This window comes from Amblyomma americanum, chromosome 6, assembly GCF_052857255.1.
Source record: "Amblyomma americanum isolate KBUSLIRL-KWMA chromosome 6, ASM5285725v1, whole genome shotgun sequence".
In the NCBI taxonomy this organism is placed as follows: domain Eukaryota; kingdom Metazoa; phylum Arthropoda; class Arachnida; order Ixodida; family Ixodidae; genus Amblyomma; species Amblyomma americanum.
The window spans coordinates 36,195,061-36,212,942 of NC_135502.1; the positions used below are offsets into that span (position 1 = coordinate 36,195,061).

Consider the following 17,882-nt stretch of genomic DNA (forward strand, 5'->3'; position numbering starts at 1 on the left):
AGGATTTTTTTCCTTGATGAGGCTCCTGCTTGCGGTGATGCAGGTGGAGAGAGGGGGCGGGGAGAAGGTGGCATCATAACTGTATCGAGCAATCAGCAAATTTTATGACACAACGTCGGGTTTCTTAGTGAAGCTTCTCTTTGCGGCAATACAGGTGGAGAAAAAGGGCGTGGGGGAGGTGGCATGTCACGTGACCAGATGACATCATAGCTGTCTCGACCAATCAGCGAATTTTATATGAGACCATAATGCCAGGCTTCTTCTGCGATAAGGCTTTTAATGTCATCGCATTAAAACATTTTCTTATTCAACAAGCTCAAGATCCACATTTAGCAGAGGCATTGAAGACAACAGCACTGGCTACAAAATGCAAATGAACTCATCCAAAGAAAGTAGAAATGCACTGCTATGCACTTTAATACACAATGAGTGAGTATCTATGTACAAGGAATGAACAGCAGATGACTGGTGAAATCCAGGCAGCATGAGCAGCAATACAGGGCTAAACGACGAGTCTCCACTGGCCCCCGCATGGACAGAATCGCACCCACCGCTGCTCCCAGGCTCGAATGGTGCCTGCTTTCACTCCAGGTCGCACCATCGACATGGAGAAGCACCTGTAGATGGACCGACCATCGCCAATGTTATGCCAGCTGTATTCTTATGGTGACAGCCACTATTGCAGAGGCTGTGATAAGCAACTATACTTCAGTTCTGGCTGCACGTCATCAGAATAAAACTTTGACACAGTCTAACAAAAGTCTTCTGGTCAATACAATACTAGTGCACCTCTTCATTAAAAGAATAAAAAAAGACTAGCTCTCCTGCTAGTTTTTTACAAAAGCAGCATAAAGAGAAAACTCGCATTATAGAGGGCTATGCACCAATGTGCTACAAGTTCAAAATGACCCTACCTAAGTGCTCAAGAAACAGTGAACCAAAATATGATTAACAAAAACTTTCGAAAATGACTGAATTATAAAAAAAAAATAAGAACGGAAAGCATCAAAGCAGCACAGCCATTGAAGAGTTGTTTAGTAGCATCCCTTGCCATCTCTTTGGTTAACGAACTTTTGTCTTAAGGGGACTGTATAGTGAATCTTAAGCACCCAATTTTTTTCAGCACAACGGAAACCTTGCTGTCTAAAGTGCTGGATTCCGCAACAGTTTTTATAGGAAACACTGCAGAAGATTTTTTATAAAAATTTTTCAATCAGTGCATGCGCTCGTTTTCATATATCTTGATGCTGAAACCATATCAGCGAGCACCAAGGCAACTGCACGTCGGCAAAAGTACTGTGCCAAAAAGCAATATAAATCTCACCCTCCAAACAGCAATTAGACATTTTCGGTATAGGGTAGCGTCCCTTTCAGTTTCCACACTCAAATCTGTTACAGCATGGTGATGTACTCCTCATTGACAAAAGATTTAGTGGACCGCGGCTGCTGCTCCATCCATGGAATGAAATAAAGTCCCGTGATAATTTGAAAGTACCGCCACTTTTAGAACTTCGCCACCGCCGCACAACCTTCTCGCTTCCTCGTCTCCCCACTGCCGAGCCGCAGGCATTGGCTGCACGGCGAGTTTTGCTTCAAGCTGATTGGCCTCCCTGTGCTTGACCATGGAAACGCGCGCCGCTTGTGTTTTTGCTTGAGATTTTCTTTTCGGTTCGCACCATTTTTCGCCTTGCCTAGGTGCAGCGAACGGAGCACGCATTGTTTTCTGTGCTGTGCGCTCACATTATGCCGGGCTGCTGTGCCTTTAATTGCACTAATAGGCTTGAGGATGGTTTCACCGTACTTATGATCCCGCAAAGAACATGTGATCGCTTGCAGATGAAGCAGCAGCTTCACAATATTCGCAGAAAGGACTTCGTTCTGACAACGAACAGCGTAGCAGCACCATAGATACTGATTTGTACTGTGAACAGCATGCATTTGAATACATGAGCTTGAGCACACCTTTCCTGATTATGTTAAAAGCCCCCCCTTTTTTTTTACTGAAACTCAAAACGGTGCCTTACAGAGGAGCCGTTATTTCAAGCTTGTGCTCTGATAACTGCATCTCTCATGCGAAGTAGAGAGATCATCGCACCAGCTATTCCACGCTGCACTTCTACTGTTGCATTTGCTTTGAAAAGCGCGGCCATGCATTAATGGGTACTGATTGCAGTTTGCTTCAGAATAACTTTCAGGCTCTGTTGATAGAGTTGCAAAGTGATCGCTGATGCTTTATAGATTGGTTTGGTTTACAGGGGTTTAACGTCCCAAGGCGACGCAGGCTATAAGGGACGCCGTAGTGCAGGGCTCCAGAAATTTCGACCACCTGAGGTTCTTTAACGTGCACTGGCATCGCACAGTACACGTACCTCTAGAATTGACCATTTGCGGAAAACTGAGCGCCGCCTGTCGTGCGAACAGGGAAGCTCCGCTGGCACTTTTGGTTGGAAAGGGCTTCTCGAGCAAACATGTGCAAGGCAGCGTCCAGTAGTTCGCGGGTGCTTGTTTTGTTGTTTTAGCATTGTTTCTTTGCAGGAAAAGGAGCGTTTGATAACGAAAGAGGATGACAGAGGAGGAGAACATCCCATTTCCGTTTTTAGAAACGGGGTGCAGCAAAGAGTTTTTGCATTGTAGCCTGAAAAACGACCATGTGTGGCAGTAGCTACACTCTGCTACCTGAACGGAACGCCGAATGACCAAGTGAAAATGTGCGTTGATGTGTGCCTATGCATGGGGGTGTGTAACAGTATAATGGGATGCACTTTCCTACTGGGCACAGACGTTTATGTTTGCGCTTCCTTGATAGCGCAGGAGTTTCTGCTAACTTCGCACAACACCTTTTGCTGCAAGCCACACTTAACTGATTAGTAAACTACCTGTTGTACTATCTCAATCACGGCTCGTGCTGATATGGCAGACCACTGCTTTGCGTGCTAACGGGCCGCAGGACAGTTAGAATAAGCGGATATATGCGAGGTTGCGCTCTGCCGCGCTCACGCTGCTCAGATAGCACAGCTTGACATTGCAGCGTTTATGGTTAATGATCCTACTGTTATATAGCATTCGGTTCCCACCGAATACCCACGTGCTTCGATGGCAAAACTCTTCTAGAACCAACGAGCTGTGTGCACTTGGCAGCAAGCGTGAAATGTAGCAGTAACAGCCGTTTCAAAACGTGCTGGACGCGTGAATTACTGGCCCCATCAACAGCTTGGTTTTTTTGCACCTTGTATCTCGTCACGGCATTTATTACGTCCAAATCTCGTTGCTGCACAACGCGTGGTTAGTTTTGATATAAACGCTTTGCAGTTACATAGCAGTTACGGCTCACAGCAGTCGCCGCACTACAGCGCAGGAATGCACGGCAGGCTCATGTTTTCCAACCAAAACCAAATCGCCTACAGGGCGCTGGATGCGCCTTCACCGCGCATGCGCAAAAACATTTCCGCAAATGGTCAATTTCACCTCCACTGAAATTCGACCACCGCAGCCGGGATCGAACCAGCATCTTTCGGGTCAGCAGCCGAGTGCCATAACCACTGAGCCACGGCAGCGGCTTTACTACTACTATACTTTACTACTTGATATCTACTACTATGCAGTCGCCGGGAGCCTTTCGTTCAGGTTGTGAAAGCATTTGTCTGCTCTTTTGAAAAGATGCGAAAGCACTAATCCGGAGGCTGCTACCTTGAGCAAAATCTTGTCGTGCTTACTTTGAAGCAGTTGCATAGGAACACTAACATTTAGCAAAGCATAGTGATGATACTTTGCCTATACATGATTGACACAACCAGGGTCAGTCATGACCTGACCATGACTTGACACCGGGATACATCGTTTTAGATCGAAACTAGCAAGATTCACGAGCATCGATTTTACAAGTCGTCGAGGAGTACACGAGAGGAAGGTGTAAACTTTTTCTCTCAGAACTGCGCGTAAACTTGTATGCCGGCTCAAAACAACGGGATACATCGTTTTAGGTCGAAACTAGCAAGATTCACGAGCATCGATTTTACAAATCGAACTTTGGTGGTCCGGGCCACCCCCAAAATTCGGCACGGTTCACCCAAAAATTGACCTTGGCAAAATTTGATAAAAATTTATATACACGTATATTAAAACATGCCCAGATCGATGGACGCACCAAAATTTGGACCGGGCCGGCCCCAGAATTTGGCACCGGCCGGCACCAGAATTTGGCACCCCCCCCCCTGTGTAGGGTAGCAAACCAACTATTCTTCTGGTTAACCTCCCTGCTATTCCTCTTCCTCCTCCTCCTTCCTCAAAAACCTTTCCTTTCCTCAAAACATATACTGTGTGTTCATGTGCTCGGTGGAGTTTGCGCCATTTCACGCTGGTAAGCAGACAAGTGTCCTCACAGTCAAATAGTAATTAGTTAATTGGTGATTGATTAATTAGTAAATTAGTAATAAGTTAATGGGTAACACTAGTGGTTGGTGTAGTATGTCATAACTGCGAATTCGGTATATGATAATGCACTGCGCATGCACAAGGAGCCAGCAGACAATGCGCCTGCGCTTTAGCCTACTGCGCATGCGTGTGACGTCATTGAGTGGCGCCACCATAGTTCGAGAGGAGCGGTCCCCAGGCAATCTTGCCAGACATCTCCTGAACGCTGATCTGGAAGGATGCTACTCAAACGCTCTCCTCTGTCTCCAGCAACCAAGTATGTGCGCGCTAATGAATGTCAACAAAAGTGTCGTGAAGCGAACAATAGTGTAGTCTTTAATCAGCATCTTCACCACACTTTAGTGACACGAGCAGTAACACCACGCTAAAGGCTTTCGCCCCACTGCACTTCAAGCCTACAAAGTGCCCTCTGAATTTTTGTTTATTGTATTCAAAGTTTGAAGTAGGCTGACATGTTAATAGCTACTAGCAGTAGATCGACACCCTTGAAGATGTGTCACTAGCGAGCCAGCAGCACCCGAAACGGTGGCCCAGCATGTCACCCCCGCCCTTCTTTCATGCACTCACTACATCCTCTGTCCTTGTGCCGCAGTTTAGCACCCCCCCCTCCCACGCATCCTTTGCCTTGACTCCACCTCTTCTCACTGCTGGCATCTGACGCGATTCTCCACTTTCAGCAAAGCTCTACGGAAATCTCACACTATATATGTGTTCGCAAAATAAATGCATCTCCTAATACGGCTTTCAACATATATAACACTCTTTTTCTCCACGCGTCATGAAAGCACCCCTACTTTTGTCTTGAAAGAATTCACACTGAGAATGAACTGCCAGAAGCCATTTCAGCGTGGACTTGGTACACATGTGCTTTAGTCATTACAGCACGTTAAGTAGGAGTCATATGCGCCTCAAAATCAATGCTTTTGACTATATGCCAGAAATACAGCTGTTCCATCTTTGATCAAGTTTTGCGATGCATGGTAAGCGTATGCCGCCGACCCATCAATCTGTTTAGACTACAACCGCTGTCACTCTGTCCTTTAGCAGAGAGCACTTTGGAACTAGCCACTGCTTTTTATTCATGAAAGGCCTAATCTTGTTTCCAGCAGCACACATTGGCATAATTTCACGATAAAATGATCACACAATTGATCTCTGTCATGCCTTCACAAGCGAAGGGACCGAAAAAACATGCCAGCTGAGGCTCCTCGCACCTATGACATCGTTTTGTGTGTGTAGAGTCCGGGTCATCGGCACATCGTGCCGTTATGCACATAAGTCGAGTCCGCTTATAACAATATTCAAGTGCCACGAAAATTCCACTGTTATAACCGATAATTGTTATAAATGGGTTGCACGAAAAAAAAAAAGCATAACAACTGCAAGGAGGGGTCACAGACAGCAAGTGACATGTGAGCTCTGCTGAGGCATCGTTTTGGTTACCCCGAAAAGGGCCTTGTAAAAAATACGAGAAGGTTGCCGCGGCTGCCTCTCAGCATGAGAAATCCCGAAGAAACGCTGGGGTGAAATTGCCACAAGCATCTCGCAACGTACTTCTCACTGGCTTGCACGAGAAAACCCCATGTCCGTCAACCTTGCTTGCCTCATGCGAAGCTTTCAAGTTCTGTATCCAGCCGCCACCTGGCTGGAAGTCCACATTGTTAATAAGCAGGGCAAACTGCTTCGCCTTTGTGGCCAGAATCGGCCTGGTGATAGGCAAGCTCTGGGCATGGACACCAAGAAACAACTCATAGAGGGCCTCCTCCACCTCTTTATACGCACCTTGTTGAAAGTGTTTGCGCCCACTGTCAAGCGAGCACTTTTCTTTGTCGAACTTCTCAGCGGAGCGGATGATCGCCGACACCGTCGGTTGCGATAGTGCGTACTTCTTAACCAAGTCACACACTTTCTTACCGTATTTGTAGTCCTTCACGATAGTCGTGCGCTTTCTTTTCACCGGCAACATCGTCGATAATCAGCGGGCGGATCAGCCATCTTCCGTTTCAGCGGCGATTCAAACGAGATGGAGAAACCACGTGGCCAGGAACGACTTCAACGCAATCAACACAAACAACCAAATCCGTTGGTAGAACTGCACAGAATGAGGGGCGAGCGAGCAGATCAGCGCTGTCGGCGTGTTGGCGAGGTCCATTCGTGTTTCGGAGGGTGGCACGTTGTACAGCTATGGGCGCAGCCCATTTGTGTTCGGAGGGGTGGAAGGGCAGCGGGAGTGAGGCGCGTGAGGCTGGCGATGCGGAGAAGGCCGGAAAACAAGTTCTATTGTATGAGCGCGCGGCGGGGAGGGTGCAGCGGCTGGAATTTTTCTTTTCTTTTTTTTTTCAAGGATTTCGCATTCCACTACATTTTGCCGCGAGCACTCAGGACCCAGAGTTCATTGTTATAACCGATAATGCGGCATGGGGACATTATAGTGAGCGGGTTATTTTACCATAGAAAACATACAAAAGTGGACGGTGCAGCAGTTTTTCATTGGTGTAACCGACACATTGTTAAAACTGGTATCGTTATAAGTGGGTTCGACTGTATGTCTCTGTCTTAATTTCGATTCAGAGTACCTTGGGCAACATGAAGTCAGCCAGTAAAGTGCTCTACCAGCCTCGTTCATTCCAGGCGGTTCCTGCCGGTCGTCATATGAGACAGGAAGTGTATAATTTTGCATCGTATAGCCCAGACTTTTAATGCACTATCTTTATGAGTGGTTAGCCGGGACTGCGCTAATTCTTCGCAAATGCAGGTTGTGGCACATGAATAGGGCAATCACGTGATATAGGCCAACTTCAATTTGTTCTGAGTCTACCTTTCAGGATTAATGAACTTTAACCACTGCACGCAACAAAATGGACAAACACAAGAGGACCGAAGAGACTACACACTGTGCTTGTGTGTTGCTCCTTCGGTCCTCTGTGTGCATCCATTTTGTCGTGCGCAGGGTTTCGCCATGGATACTTATCAGTTTGCCCGTCTAGTAATTCTGTTACACTAAAGTTGAACTCTGATAACATACCTGGTACAGTGCCTGGCCGAGGCAGGGTTGGTTCCAAGGCTAATGTGACGCACAATGTCCATCTTGCTCGGCATTGACACTGATCCCTCGACAGGGTGCAGCTTGGAAGGCACGTGCAAGAAATCAGGAGGAATGCCAAACTCAAACTGCATAGGCAACGAATTGAGGAAGAGAGCAGGGCTGGCCACACCTGCATCGTAAGGGAAATCAGCCAATGGGGTTAGCATGAACTCAGAATACAAGTCAACACTATTGCGCATATTGTAAAAGTCACTCTACATCCCAAGGAGTGAAACCATCTAGCTGCAAAACTAGCTTGTTGATTACAAGCTTTTCATCAAATACCTTATTTACCCACGTAATCTGCACACTTTTTTTTCTCTAAATTAAGGCTTCAAAATGGGTGTGCGCAAATTATATAAATATCTCGTGAACACACCCTAAAGTAAGTCTACATAGGTCACAACATGCAATATATAAATTACCGTATATGCCACGTATACGTCGACTGCACTAGTCAGACCTGTCGCTGGTCAAAAAAAATTGCTGGTGGTTTAGCTCTGGTTAACCCTGGTCGGAAGCGCAAAGCTGCATCTCCCTGGCTATATTTGTGGTCGAGCGACTGGCGGTCTCCATGGCAGGCGTCATAACAAACACACCTAGAGACTCTACTGTATCCCGCTTGTTGTATGCCAGTGCGCCATGTGCCGATCCAGGCGGAACTATGGTGTGGAATACGTCAGGCAATGGTGCGAACAGTGCAGTCAAGCATGCGTTGAGCAGTCATGGGATCATGTGCTGTGCAAATGAGGTCAAGAAGCCGGGCAATTAGTTGCGACATGTCGGAAATTTCAACCATCGTTATACATCAACTTTGCTGGATGCGATACATGGTGCTGCGCAAAGTTGGGAAAATTAATGATGTTTGAAACTTCAATGTCTAAAAAATCTGCCCAAAATTTGCGCAAAAAAAAAAACGAGCGGCATATTAAGAATCGTAGGGGTAAAGGCTCGAAGTAATGACTTTTAGTGCACTTTGGCACGATGCTGATCGATCATAACCAAGTTCGAGTTTAAAAGCATTTATTTTTGTTTTGTTTCATTTTATTTTTTCAACTGACTTACTAAATTGCTTCTTTTTATTAGCTGCTTGCTGTCACAAGCTATTCCCTTCGATTTGCAAATATTCAGAGCTATTCAAACAGAATAATTGTTCACTTTGAATTGAAGATTAAATATCTGCACATGCCTAATGAATTGTTTTCTTTTCATGTGAAAGCCATACTTGCCTTCTGTATGATTGCCAAGATCAATGGATGGTATGAGTATCTGGCTTGGAAGAAGGCAGCACTCATCTGAAATGCATCAGGTTTTGTTAGTGCCTGACACATTTGACCACTGCTGGGCAGTAAATGTAATTACAAGGCCCACATCATGACAAGACCAGAAAAGCACGTCAATTAAAATTATAACACGTCTGAAAAGGATATGTCCATCAGAACTTACCAAGCAGTGTTTCATCAGGTTCAGAACCATGGTTGAGCAGAGTCTTGGTCAGGAGTTTGAATAAAAGGGATAGCACGTCCAGGTTGTCTAAACAGAAAGGAAACCAATGTTCAACCACATTAAAGAACGTAGAGGAACACCACAAAGATATACTTACAGCATTGCTGATTTTTTTTATTTTTTTTTATCACACACTGCGGACCAAATACGGTCCATTTTGATTAGAAATTAAAGATTTTAAAATTATTTTACCAAAATGCAGCATACTGGTGAGTGGAAAACAATGGTCATGTAGTGAACACTCATACATATTATTGGCCATCTTTGAATACAACATTTAAGTTAATTTGGTATGGTATGTTGGGTTTAACACCCCAAAGTTGCACATAGAGTACAGCGGATATTGTACAGAATGGCTGTGGATTAATTTAGACCACCTGGGATTCTTTTATGTGCAGACACCACATGACACAAAGGCGTTCTTGCACCTTGCCTCTATAAGAACATAGCTACTGCAGCCAGGATTCAATCCTGCAATCTCGAGCTTGGCAGTCATACCGTAATTACACGATTGTAAGTCGACCTATTTTTCAAAATTTGAAAATCTGAAGTGGGGCGGTCGACTTAAAATCGAAAGCAAAGCATCGCACCATAAATAAAGGCAAGACAAACGAGACATCAGGCATGCTACTGTATGGTTGCATTTTTTCTGCGCGGCTCTGTCGCATCGCTCTTGGTGCTGGCCTTGAGCAGCTGCTGTGTCAACGCGCAGAATCGGCATCCCCACCTCGCGCGAGGCCGCTAATGGTGGCTGTTGATAAGCAGCAAACCAGCGCCAGCCCACTCCCCACACGTGGTCACAGATTGCGTCTGCTGATAAGCAGCGGCAACCCAATAACACATTCACGTTCTACTCTTAATAAGCGTCATACAAGTTTTGTTTTTTTTACTTTCAACCGCGTACTCGGCGCTCAAGGGAGCATCAATAGTTGATGGAAGGGCCACTGTTCCAATCGCGGCAGCACCCCCACTCGGAATCGCAGCGGCACCGGGGAGTGTCGGTAGCCGACAGAAGAGCCAACGCCGCTCACGCGTAGTTTCTCTTTGGCTCTGACGCATTTGGCTACTGCCACCCGCATTTCACAAGTTTTTAATGTACTGCTTTGTCATTCGTAATTTGTGCTCTGGGTCCGGTAAGAGACCGGCGCTTGTTCACGGCTACGTTCAAGATGGCTGTCATTCTTTAAGCCAAAGAAACAAACTGCGCGCAGGGCTTTGCGCTTCGGGCCGCAAGTTTGACGTTCGCAATGGGTGGTACAGGTGTGGCAGCTGCAGCGAGGCAAAATTTTCAGCTGTTCCACTTGATGTCGTGATGTGGCTGTTTGCAAAGTGCGGGATTTCGCTGCACGACGATGTTAGAACGACGAGCTGTGGGACTGCAGCAGCGATCACAACGGCAGCACTAGTGAGGGCGATGGCGCAAGTGTGAACGAGTAGTTCACTGACGAATACATTTTCGTTTTGGAATGTGCCCACGGGCGCTCCCAAGCGCGGCAGCCAATAGTGGCTGGCGATAAGCGGAACCTGCAGGATAGTGCTATTGCATTCTATTATTAAAGGCCAAGCTAAATTTGCTTTTTGTTTTTCATAAATGTGATGTGGGGGTGGTCAACTTACATTTGAGTCAACTTACAATCGTGTAAATACGGTACGTCAAAGTCACTGGGCCACTGCAGCAGATGCTAAGTTATTGCGAAGACAGGAGTGAACAAAAGCAAGCCTGGTAAAAGTACCTAATGGGGTCAATATTTGTGCTTTTCGCAAATGGCCAAATCCTGTAACTGTAAACTAAGGTTTTTCTGGACATGACATACTGAGTTAGATCTTCTGAACCTCACAGCAAGCCGAATACCTGTCATCTTGGTGTAGGCTGGCAGGCAGCTCTCACTGATGAAGCCCCACATACGGAAGATAACGAGCAGTTCACGCAGCATGTTTAGGGACTTTGCGTCCGAGATCAGACCACCCTGCACAGTAAGAGAGAGGCACATAACACACAGATGAAAACAAGTGGGAGTTCCATCCATGCTGCTAATCCTTTAGACTAAAAGAGAGCAAACAGTAAAGTCAGAGAGTTGAATAATGAAATTAGGACTGGCTTTGCTTCCTAGACAAACTTTGAGAAAAAATATAAGCTAGGCATCACCATGAAATTATAACAAAATGAAAATACACCATGTAAATTTCTTTTCAGCTTGGCGGTTAAGAATCTAGGCACCCTGAAAAACTTCCTACTGTCTCTGAAGACAGCACCAACTTCCCAGTTGCACTCAACTGCCCTGCAGTGCAGCAATAGCAGCCACCGCATGAGTAGTGCCTTCAAGCATAAAAACGTGCGGTATTCAATGGCATCAAACTTAGTGTGCAATGGTGCCAAAGCTAGAATGCCTATTCACAATGACTACGTTCATGCCCAGAACAGATCGTTCACCATCACTGAAAAGTACAGAACTCAAAACTCACTTGAATTTGATGGAACAAAGAACTGAGTGCCTGACTATCTTGACAACCATAACTTGCAATGTTCAGCATTTCATTTTATGGTACCTTGCAATGCTTTTGTCATTCCTTCCCCAGAGTCCTCAAGCAGAATGCTGAGTGATACCTGGTGCAGTGATGCTTTTGCATGTACACTACCTGCACAGCTTCCACAGTGCTGCACGCTAAGAGAAAAACGGACTATACAATCGAGCCCGCTTATAACGAACATAAGCGTCACGCGGCATCCATTCGTTATATTCCGAAGTTCGTAGTAAGTGGACCACAGCTTTAAAGACTGTTGCTTGTCAAAAAACAAAATTTTTTTCTTTGTGAAAAAGTCCGTGATGGGCAGATCCGATGAGGGAGGTTTCCAGTTTATTTAAAGCAGAAGCGTGCTCTTCGCCCAGGCCCTTGGCATAGACAAGTTGTCTGAGGATCTCTATGTAGCCCATTGCTACAGGCGCGCTTATGAGTGCTGGCTCCGAAGTTTCATCCTCATCTGATTCCTCTGCGTCACTCTCGTCCCGCACTTCAGAAACGATGCCCTCGTCTGTGCACGGTTCCGCAGTGTCGGCGTCGTCATCAACAGAAATAAAAATCACTTAAACCAATGACCTGACACCCCATGTCGGAGTCGACAACGCGCTGCCACAAATTGCCGCCGGGCTGGTCATTCTGCAAAGCTTCAGGCTCAGTATCAGACACTGTGTCGATGAAGCCAGCCTTGCAGAAGCAGTTCCGCTCGCCAGTGGCTGTCACCTCTGCCCTGGCCGCTTTCATCATCTCTACCGCTGAATACAATGAAAATGGGCACGGTGCTGCCCTCCACCATCCCGAATTACAACCAGGGCCCGAGATTTGAAACGAAGCCAACGAAGCGTCCGCACCGTAACAAAAGTGACAAAAGCGCGCGATGGGGTAGACATGCAACGTGCACAGGCGGCACTCAAGCCAATCTAGCTAAAGATACAGACGCACAGCGCCAGCGGAGAGACCAATGAGGGGCGTCCGTGGGCGTCAGTGCAGCCACCTCTTGGCTCCGACGGAAGGCCTGCTTCATGGAGCGTGGCCTCCGCAATCGGCACCGGCGGGGCTGATTGCCGAGGCCATGCGCGGATTTGCAAGAAAGCGAGGAGAGGGGTGCGGAGTTGCGAGGAGGGGCGGGAGGGCGATCTTGGAAGGCACGTCGGCGGGGAAAGGGTAGCTCGCTTAAGAGCAGCATGAAATGGGGCGGGCGGTTCGCCCGCGATGAGCCTCGAGAAAACATACCGCTCGCCGGGTGCACAAAGGGGTCGGAGGCAGGTTATCTCGCATCGTAACCGATCAGCAGGGCTTAATGACGTTTGTTATACATGTGATTTTGTGCCATTGAAACAATGTATATTTTGACGGTCGCGCAGGTCTTGTTCGTTATAAGCAAAAGTTTGCTTTAAGTAGGGCCGTTATATGTGGGCTCCACTGTATTTGAGGACAGAAATTTTTAATAGCGAAAGTTATGTTATAAGTGTGAGCCGTCAGCTTTTAGAATTCTCTACTTGACTTGAGAGCTTGTGAGAAAAGTCCACTGGTCGATGCCGCTGCCTCGCAATTCGTAGCTTTTGTGTCCAGGATTTCACAAATACTAGGTACTGGCACAAAGGCAGCGGAAACATTAAAAAGAAACTGCACCACTTCAGTTCTCAACTTAGTTCATCCTGTTATACAAATGCTACATACTGAAATGAGCTGCAACGATGTGCGCACTGTGGGTGATGCTGAGTACAAGCTGTCGTAGTCAGCCCGATCATGTCCACTGCCAACCTGACGATGGAGGCCATCGAAGAGAAAGCACTGATGTCGTTCCAAGAAAAACCAAAAGTTTTCATTCGTTACATTGACGACTGTTTCTGCATTCTGAAGACATCGCAGGTCAAAAACTTCCTTGCACACCTCAATTCAGTCGAGCCTTCTATTCAGTTCACAATGGAACGAGAAGTGAAAAACACTTTGCCATTCCTGGACGTCTTCATAAGAAGAAAGGGGTAGACCTAAAGTTCGGTGTCTATAGGAAGCCAACCCATACCGGCCGCTACCTAAATTTTAATTCCAACCATCGTACTAGCCACAAAGGATCCGTCATCTCTCTCCTGAGAAGAGCAACGTCAATCTGCTCCTCTGAAGTGGAGAAAGAAGCAGAAGAAGCCACCATTCTCGCCGACCTAGAGAAGAATGGCTACACACGTGGCTTTATTCAGCATATTGGTCGCCGTCAAGCTCGGAGGACAGGGGGACCAGCCAACAATGAAACAATGAAACGGGCGCGCGTTGTCCTTCCATATGTGAGGGGAACCAGCGAGGCACTCGCACATTCTCGGAAAACATGGAATCCGCGTGGCTCACAAACCTGTTTCGACAATAAGCCGCTTCTTACCACGACCGAAAGACCGCGTCCCCAGAGAAAAACAACCGGGTGTTGTCTACAAAATCCCATGCTCAGTGTGCCCGGCTTCATACATCGGCGAAACAATAAAACCTCCACCAAAGAATGAGGCAGCACAAAAATGACATCCGGCTAATGAATTCAGAATCCAACCCCCTCCCCAAACACTGCGAGCGCGCCGACCACTGGATAGCCTTCGAGGAAGTGAGTGTCTTGGCCGTGGAACCAAACCTGCTCAAGAGGCGACATGTGGAGTCATGGCACATCCGGCTCACAAAGGAGGCGATGAATAGGACTCTAAGAACACTCCCCTCCGCGTACGTTAGTGGACTGCGCCACGTGCTAACAAAGGGAGAGCGAAGGCAGCAACCCGCTGCTGCTGCGTGCACACTGCTGCTGCTGCGTGCACACTGCTGCTGCTGCGTCACCCTTGAAGAAGGGACAGAGTTGGTCCCGAAACGTTGGGTAAAGTTAAAAATATTGGTTGGCGTCAGTTTTCTCTCAACTAGATAAGGCTAGCCTAGCTGGCAAAAGACAGGGTTAATTGGAGAGACATGGGAGAGGCATTTGCCCTGCAGTAGGTGTAGACAGGATGATGATGATGATGATGACTGGACCTAAATGTACACACTCAAGCCCACCATTGCAGCAATGTAAGACATGCATCATCGAGACAACAGCTTTGCTCTAAAGTGCACAGAAGAGCAGCCTCATTGGGAGAAAAAACGCGCGGAGCAAGCAGACACGTACCCCAGGGAAGCGCATGTGGTTGTAGACCTGCTGAGGCAGGGATGCCATGAGGTGCAGCGTCAGGTCGGCCACCCACTGGGTGAGCTGCTGCAATGACTGCAGGATCAGGGGCTCCACCGAAAACTCCTTGGTTTCCAGATGAAGCAGAACCTTGTCCAGGTTGCTTATTACATCCCGGCTGCCCATCACCGCTGTGGGGCCAAAAGTAGGGTCAAGGGAGAAGATGGGAGTCAGTCTGAAATACAGGCCAGCTACCCGCTGTGCAATTATCTGTAGTTTTAGGTGACCTAGCATACAGCAGCTTCTGCCAGTACCACTCCACCCATCTAGAAGAAGGCTCCCTGAAGGACAGCCTCTTAGAATAATAATAATAATAACAATAATAATGGTGGTGGCTTGACCGTACCAGACAGTGTTTCAGCAGGGCCCTTCTCATGGCTGGACAGATCTCTGGGCCTGAGCAGGCCCTTCATCACAGCAGACACAGCATTTAGCATGATCTGGGCATGACAGTCGCCGGCCTTGGGCTGACCATTGCTAAGGCACCTGCACACACAGGCAGCAGCAGCAGCATTATTAGCCATCAGCAAAATATAGACAATACCGGTTTACCAAGGCAACAGTGCAGTCTAGTTGGTTGGATGTAATCAATTCTACAGGGCCAATAACAAAGGATGACATCTAAGACAGTGCAACACAGATGCCGTGTTCTGTAGTCCTGTGGTTGGACCTGTAAGCACTGAAATGCAAAAACAATGTTTGCTAGGCCACTAGGCCCCAGCTGTACCTAGCCAAAAATATCGCAGCTAATCAGGCTGAAGCAAAATGGGCTTACTTTCAATAGTAACATGACAGGAGACTTTATCGTAGCATAGACAGCAACAATAACTACATACGAATTCAGCAAAGTGACACCAGAAAAACATTTCATATATGCAGCAAGAAAGGCAGTAGATAATTCAGTGCTCTCGTTTACTGAAATCACTGTCTCCAAAAAGCACATAGCTCTACAGAGGGCACTGCATGGAAGCCTGCCAATACCAAGTGCTCCAGGAAGCTAGTATCGTGTATTGCCTAAGCTGTGCTAAAATCCTATGAGAAAGAAAAGCTCTTCTGGAGTAACTCATGTATGGCATTCACATGATATTTATAATGGTTTTCACTGTGGAACCCAAAGAGCTGAAGCCGCAAAGTGCTAAAGAGGAGAGAATTAGACTTTAATTGTGGTAAAATTAAGACCCTAGAGATGCTGTTCTGCTAAGTCAGCTGGTGAACACTAGCAAAAGTAATCAGTAATCTTGACAGCCATGGCAAGAACTTAATGAAGTCACCTAGCAGAACCTTTAACCATATTTACAAAGAAATGCACAGATATAACACAAATGCATGTATTTACAGAGCTTTTGTACTAACAGCAGAAAAACAAAAACAAGCAGGGTAACCATAATTCAAATACTGTATGTTGTTTTGTTTGTTTATTGGGGTTTAACGTCCCAAAGCAACTCAGGCTATGAGGGACGCCATGGTGAAGGGCTCCAAAAGTTTGGACCACCTGGGGTTCTTCAACGTGCACTGACATCGCACAGCACACGGGCCTCTGAATTTTGCCTCCACTGAAATTCAACCGCCACGGCCGGGATCGAACCCGCGTCTTTAGGGTCAGCAGCCATTACCACTGAGTCACCGTGGTGGCAAATACTGTATTTACTTGCAATATTTACACCCCTGCGTACTCCACGCACCCCTACTTTATTACCTGCATTTATAAAAAAGAAACTTCTACTCGCATATTTTGCGCTCCCAGCTGTGCAAGCACACTAGCACGCACGTGGGTGCACGCAGACCAGGCTTCGAAGATCCGCTTTGCCGTGTGCGGCTGCGAAAGGTGTGAGTGGTGGCAAAAAAATATTTTTTTTTTTTTGTAAATTGGTTTCGGTAAAGAAAAGTCATCTGCGTGCCATTTACCCGGCTCACTGGCGCCAATGGCCACTTTCCCATATGAATGGCTGCTACAGCAAACTTCCAGTAACCTCCAAAACGAGTGTTGAGCCAGAATCCGAAACTACCCAACCATTGACTGCCCTGTCCTACACAGCTGAACCACATGCGAGGGTGCCATTTTATCGCCTTGTATCTCCATTTGCCTCAGACTGTTGGATTTGCAATTGTATTGTTCCGCGTTTATTGCTTTAAGCTGCACATGCGCTGTCATGCCATCACACAGGAAACTACATAACGTGGGTCTCGGCCGGGCGCAAGAGGGGGGGTATGAGTCGATTTATATTTGGAGTCAACTTCTAAACGTGATAGCGTTAAAGGCCCCGTTCTCCAGAAAACCCTGTGTCGGTGTCTTGAGCTAAAAATCACGAGCCTGGCTTTAGCAGGTGGCCCCCAGAGAGCAACCTAGGAGGCAGGTGGGCCACCTAGGTCACGTCACCTTAAGGTGTCATCACAACCTGCTTACCGGATAGTGAGCAAACTGCCCACTGTGGCAGGTGGCATTAAATTAATTATTGGTCGCTTGCAAATAGCAACCTGGGGCACACGAAGCCCAGGACTGGGAGCCCCTGCCGTCGCAGAGCAGTGGCACATCGCTTAAAACCGCTGCATCAATGCGCCAGGAGGGGTTTGAGGACTCCCAAGGATGTATGAATGTAAATGAGAGAATGATCTCCTGCACATCTGGGAATTAACCCAGTATGCTATCGCGTCATATGCATAAGGTGGTGCTTAAGTGTCCCCTGCAAATTTTTTTAGCCACCGAGGGGCACGAGTTGCAAGATCGACTTATATGCAGCTATATACCATATATAATGCGCGTTACGACCTTTGTACAGTTTTTTTGACGTTTCTGCGATATCTCTGCGTAATATGTGCAACCCCTTTCTGAAGCCCTAATTTTAGGAAAAAAAGTGCGCAAATAACGCGAGTAAATGTGGTAAGTACAAGAACACAAGAAATATTAGCTGCAGGAGAAAATATAGGCAGGTTTTATTAGCACTTTCATGCAGCGGTCTTCTCGCCACAGTAGTGAAAATCACGTTCTCTAGCATTAGGTCTTCATCAATGACAATCTTCTCGTCTTGGTCATTCTAAGTTTTGTTTCCGTTTCAAAAATGAGCTTGAAGTGCAAATGACTGCTTTTTCCAAATAATAAAAAAACACTTTCAAAAATTTCACTCCGCGGCACAAGGCATTTTCTCAGGAACT

The 17,882-nt window shown here is 46.8% G+C and overlaps 1 protein-coding gene across 1 annotated transcript in view; it reads right to left on the reverse strand.

Moving 5' to 3' along the window:
• Positions 1–388: 388 nt before the first annotated feature.
• MED16 (mediator complex subunit 16) overlaps positions 389–17,882 on the reverse strand; it is a 31,400-nt gene continuing 13,906 nt past the window's right edge. The window contains exons 16-22 of the mRNA XM_077669072.1: positions 15,079–15,218; positions 14,673–14,863; positions 10,875–10,989; positions 8,963–9,049; positions 8,746–8,811; positions 7,457–7,646; positions 389–617 (exon numbers count right to left, since the gene is read on the reverse strand). Coding sequence (XP_077525198.1) covers positions 503–617; positions 7,457–7,646; positions 8,746–8,811; positions 8,963–9,049; positions 10,875–10,989; positions 14,673–14,863; positions 15,079–15,218 — 904 coding nt within the window. The 3' untranslated portion in view covers positions 389–502. The remainder of the gene's footprint in view (positions 618–7,456; positions 7,647–8,745; positions 8,812–8,962; positions 9,050–10,874; positions 10,990–14,672; positions 14,864–15,078; positions 15,219–17,882) is intronic.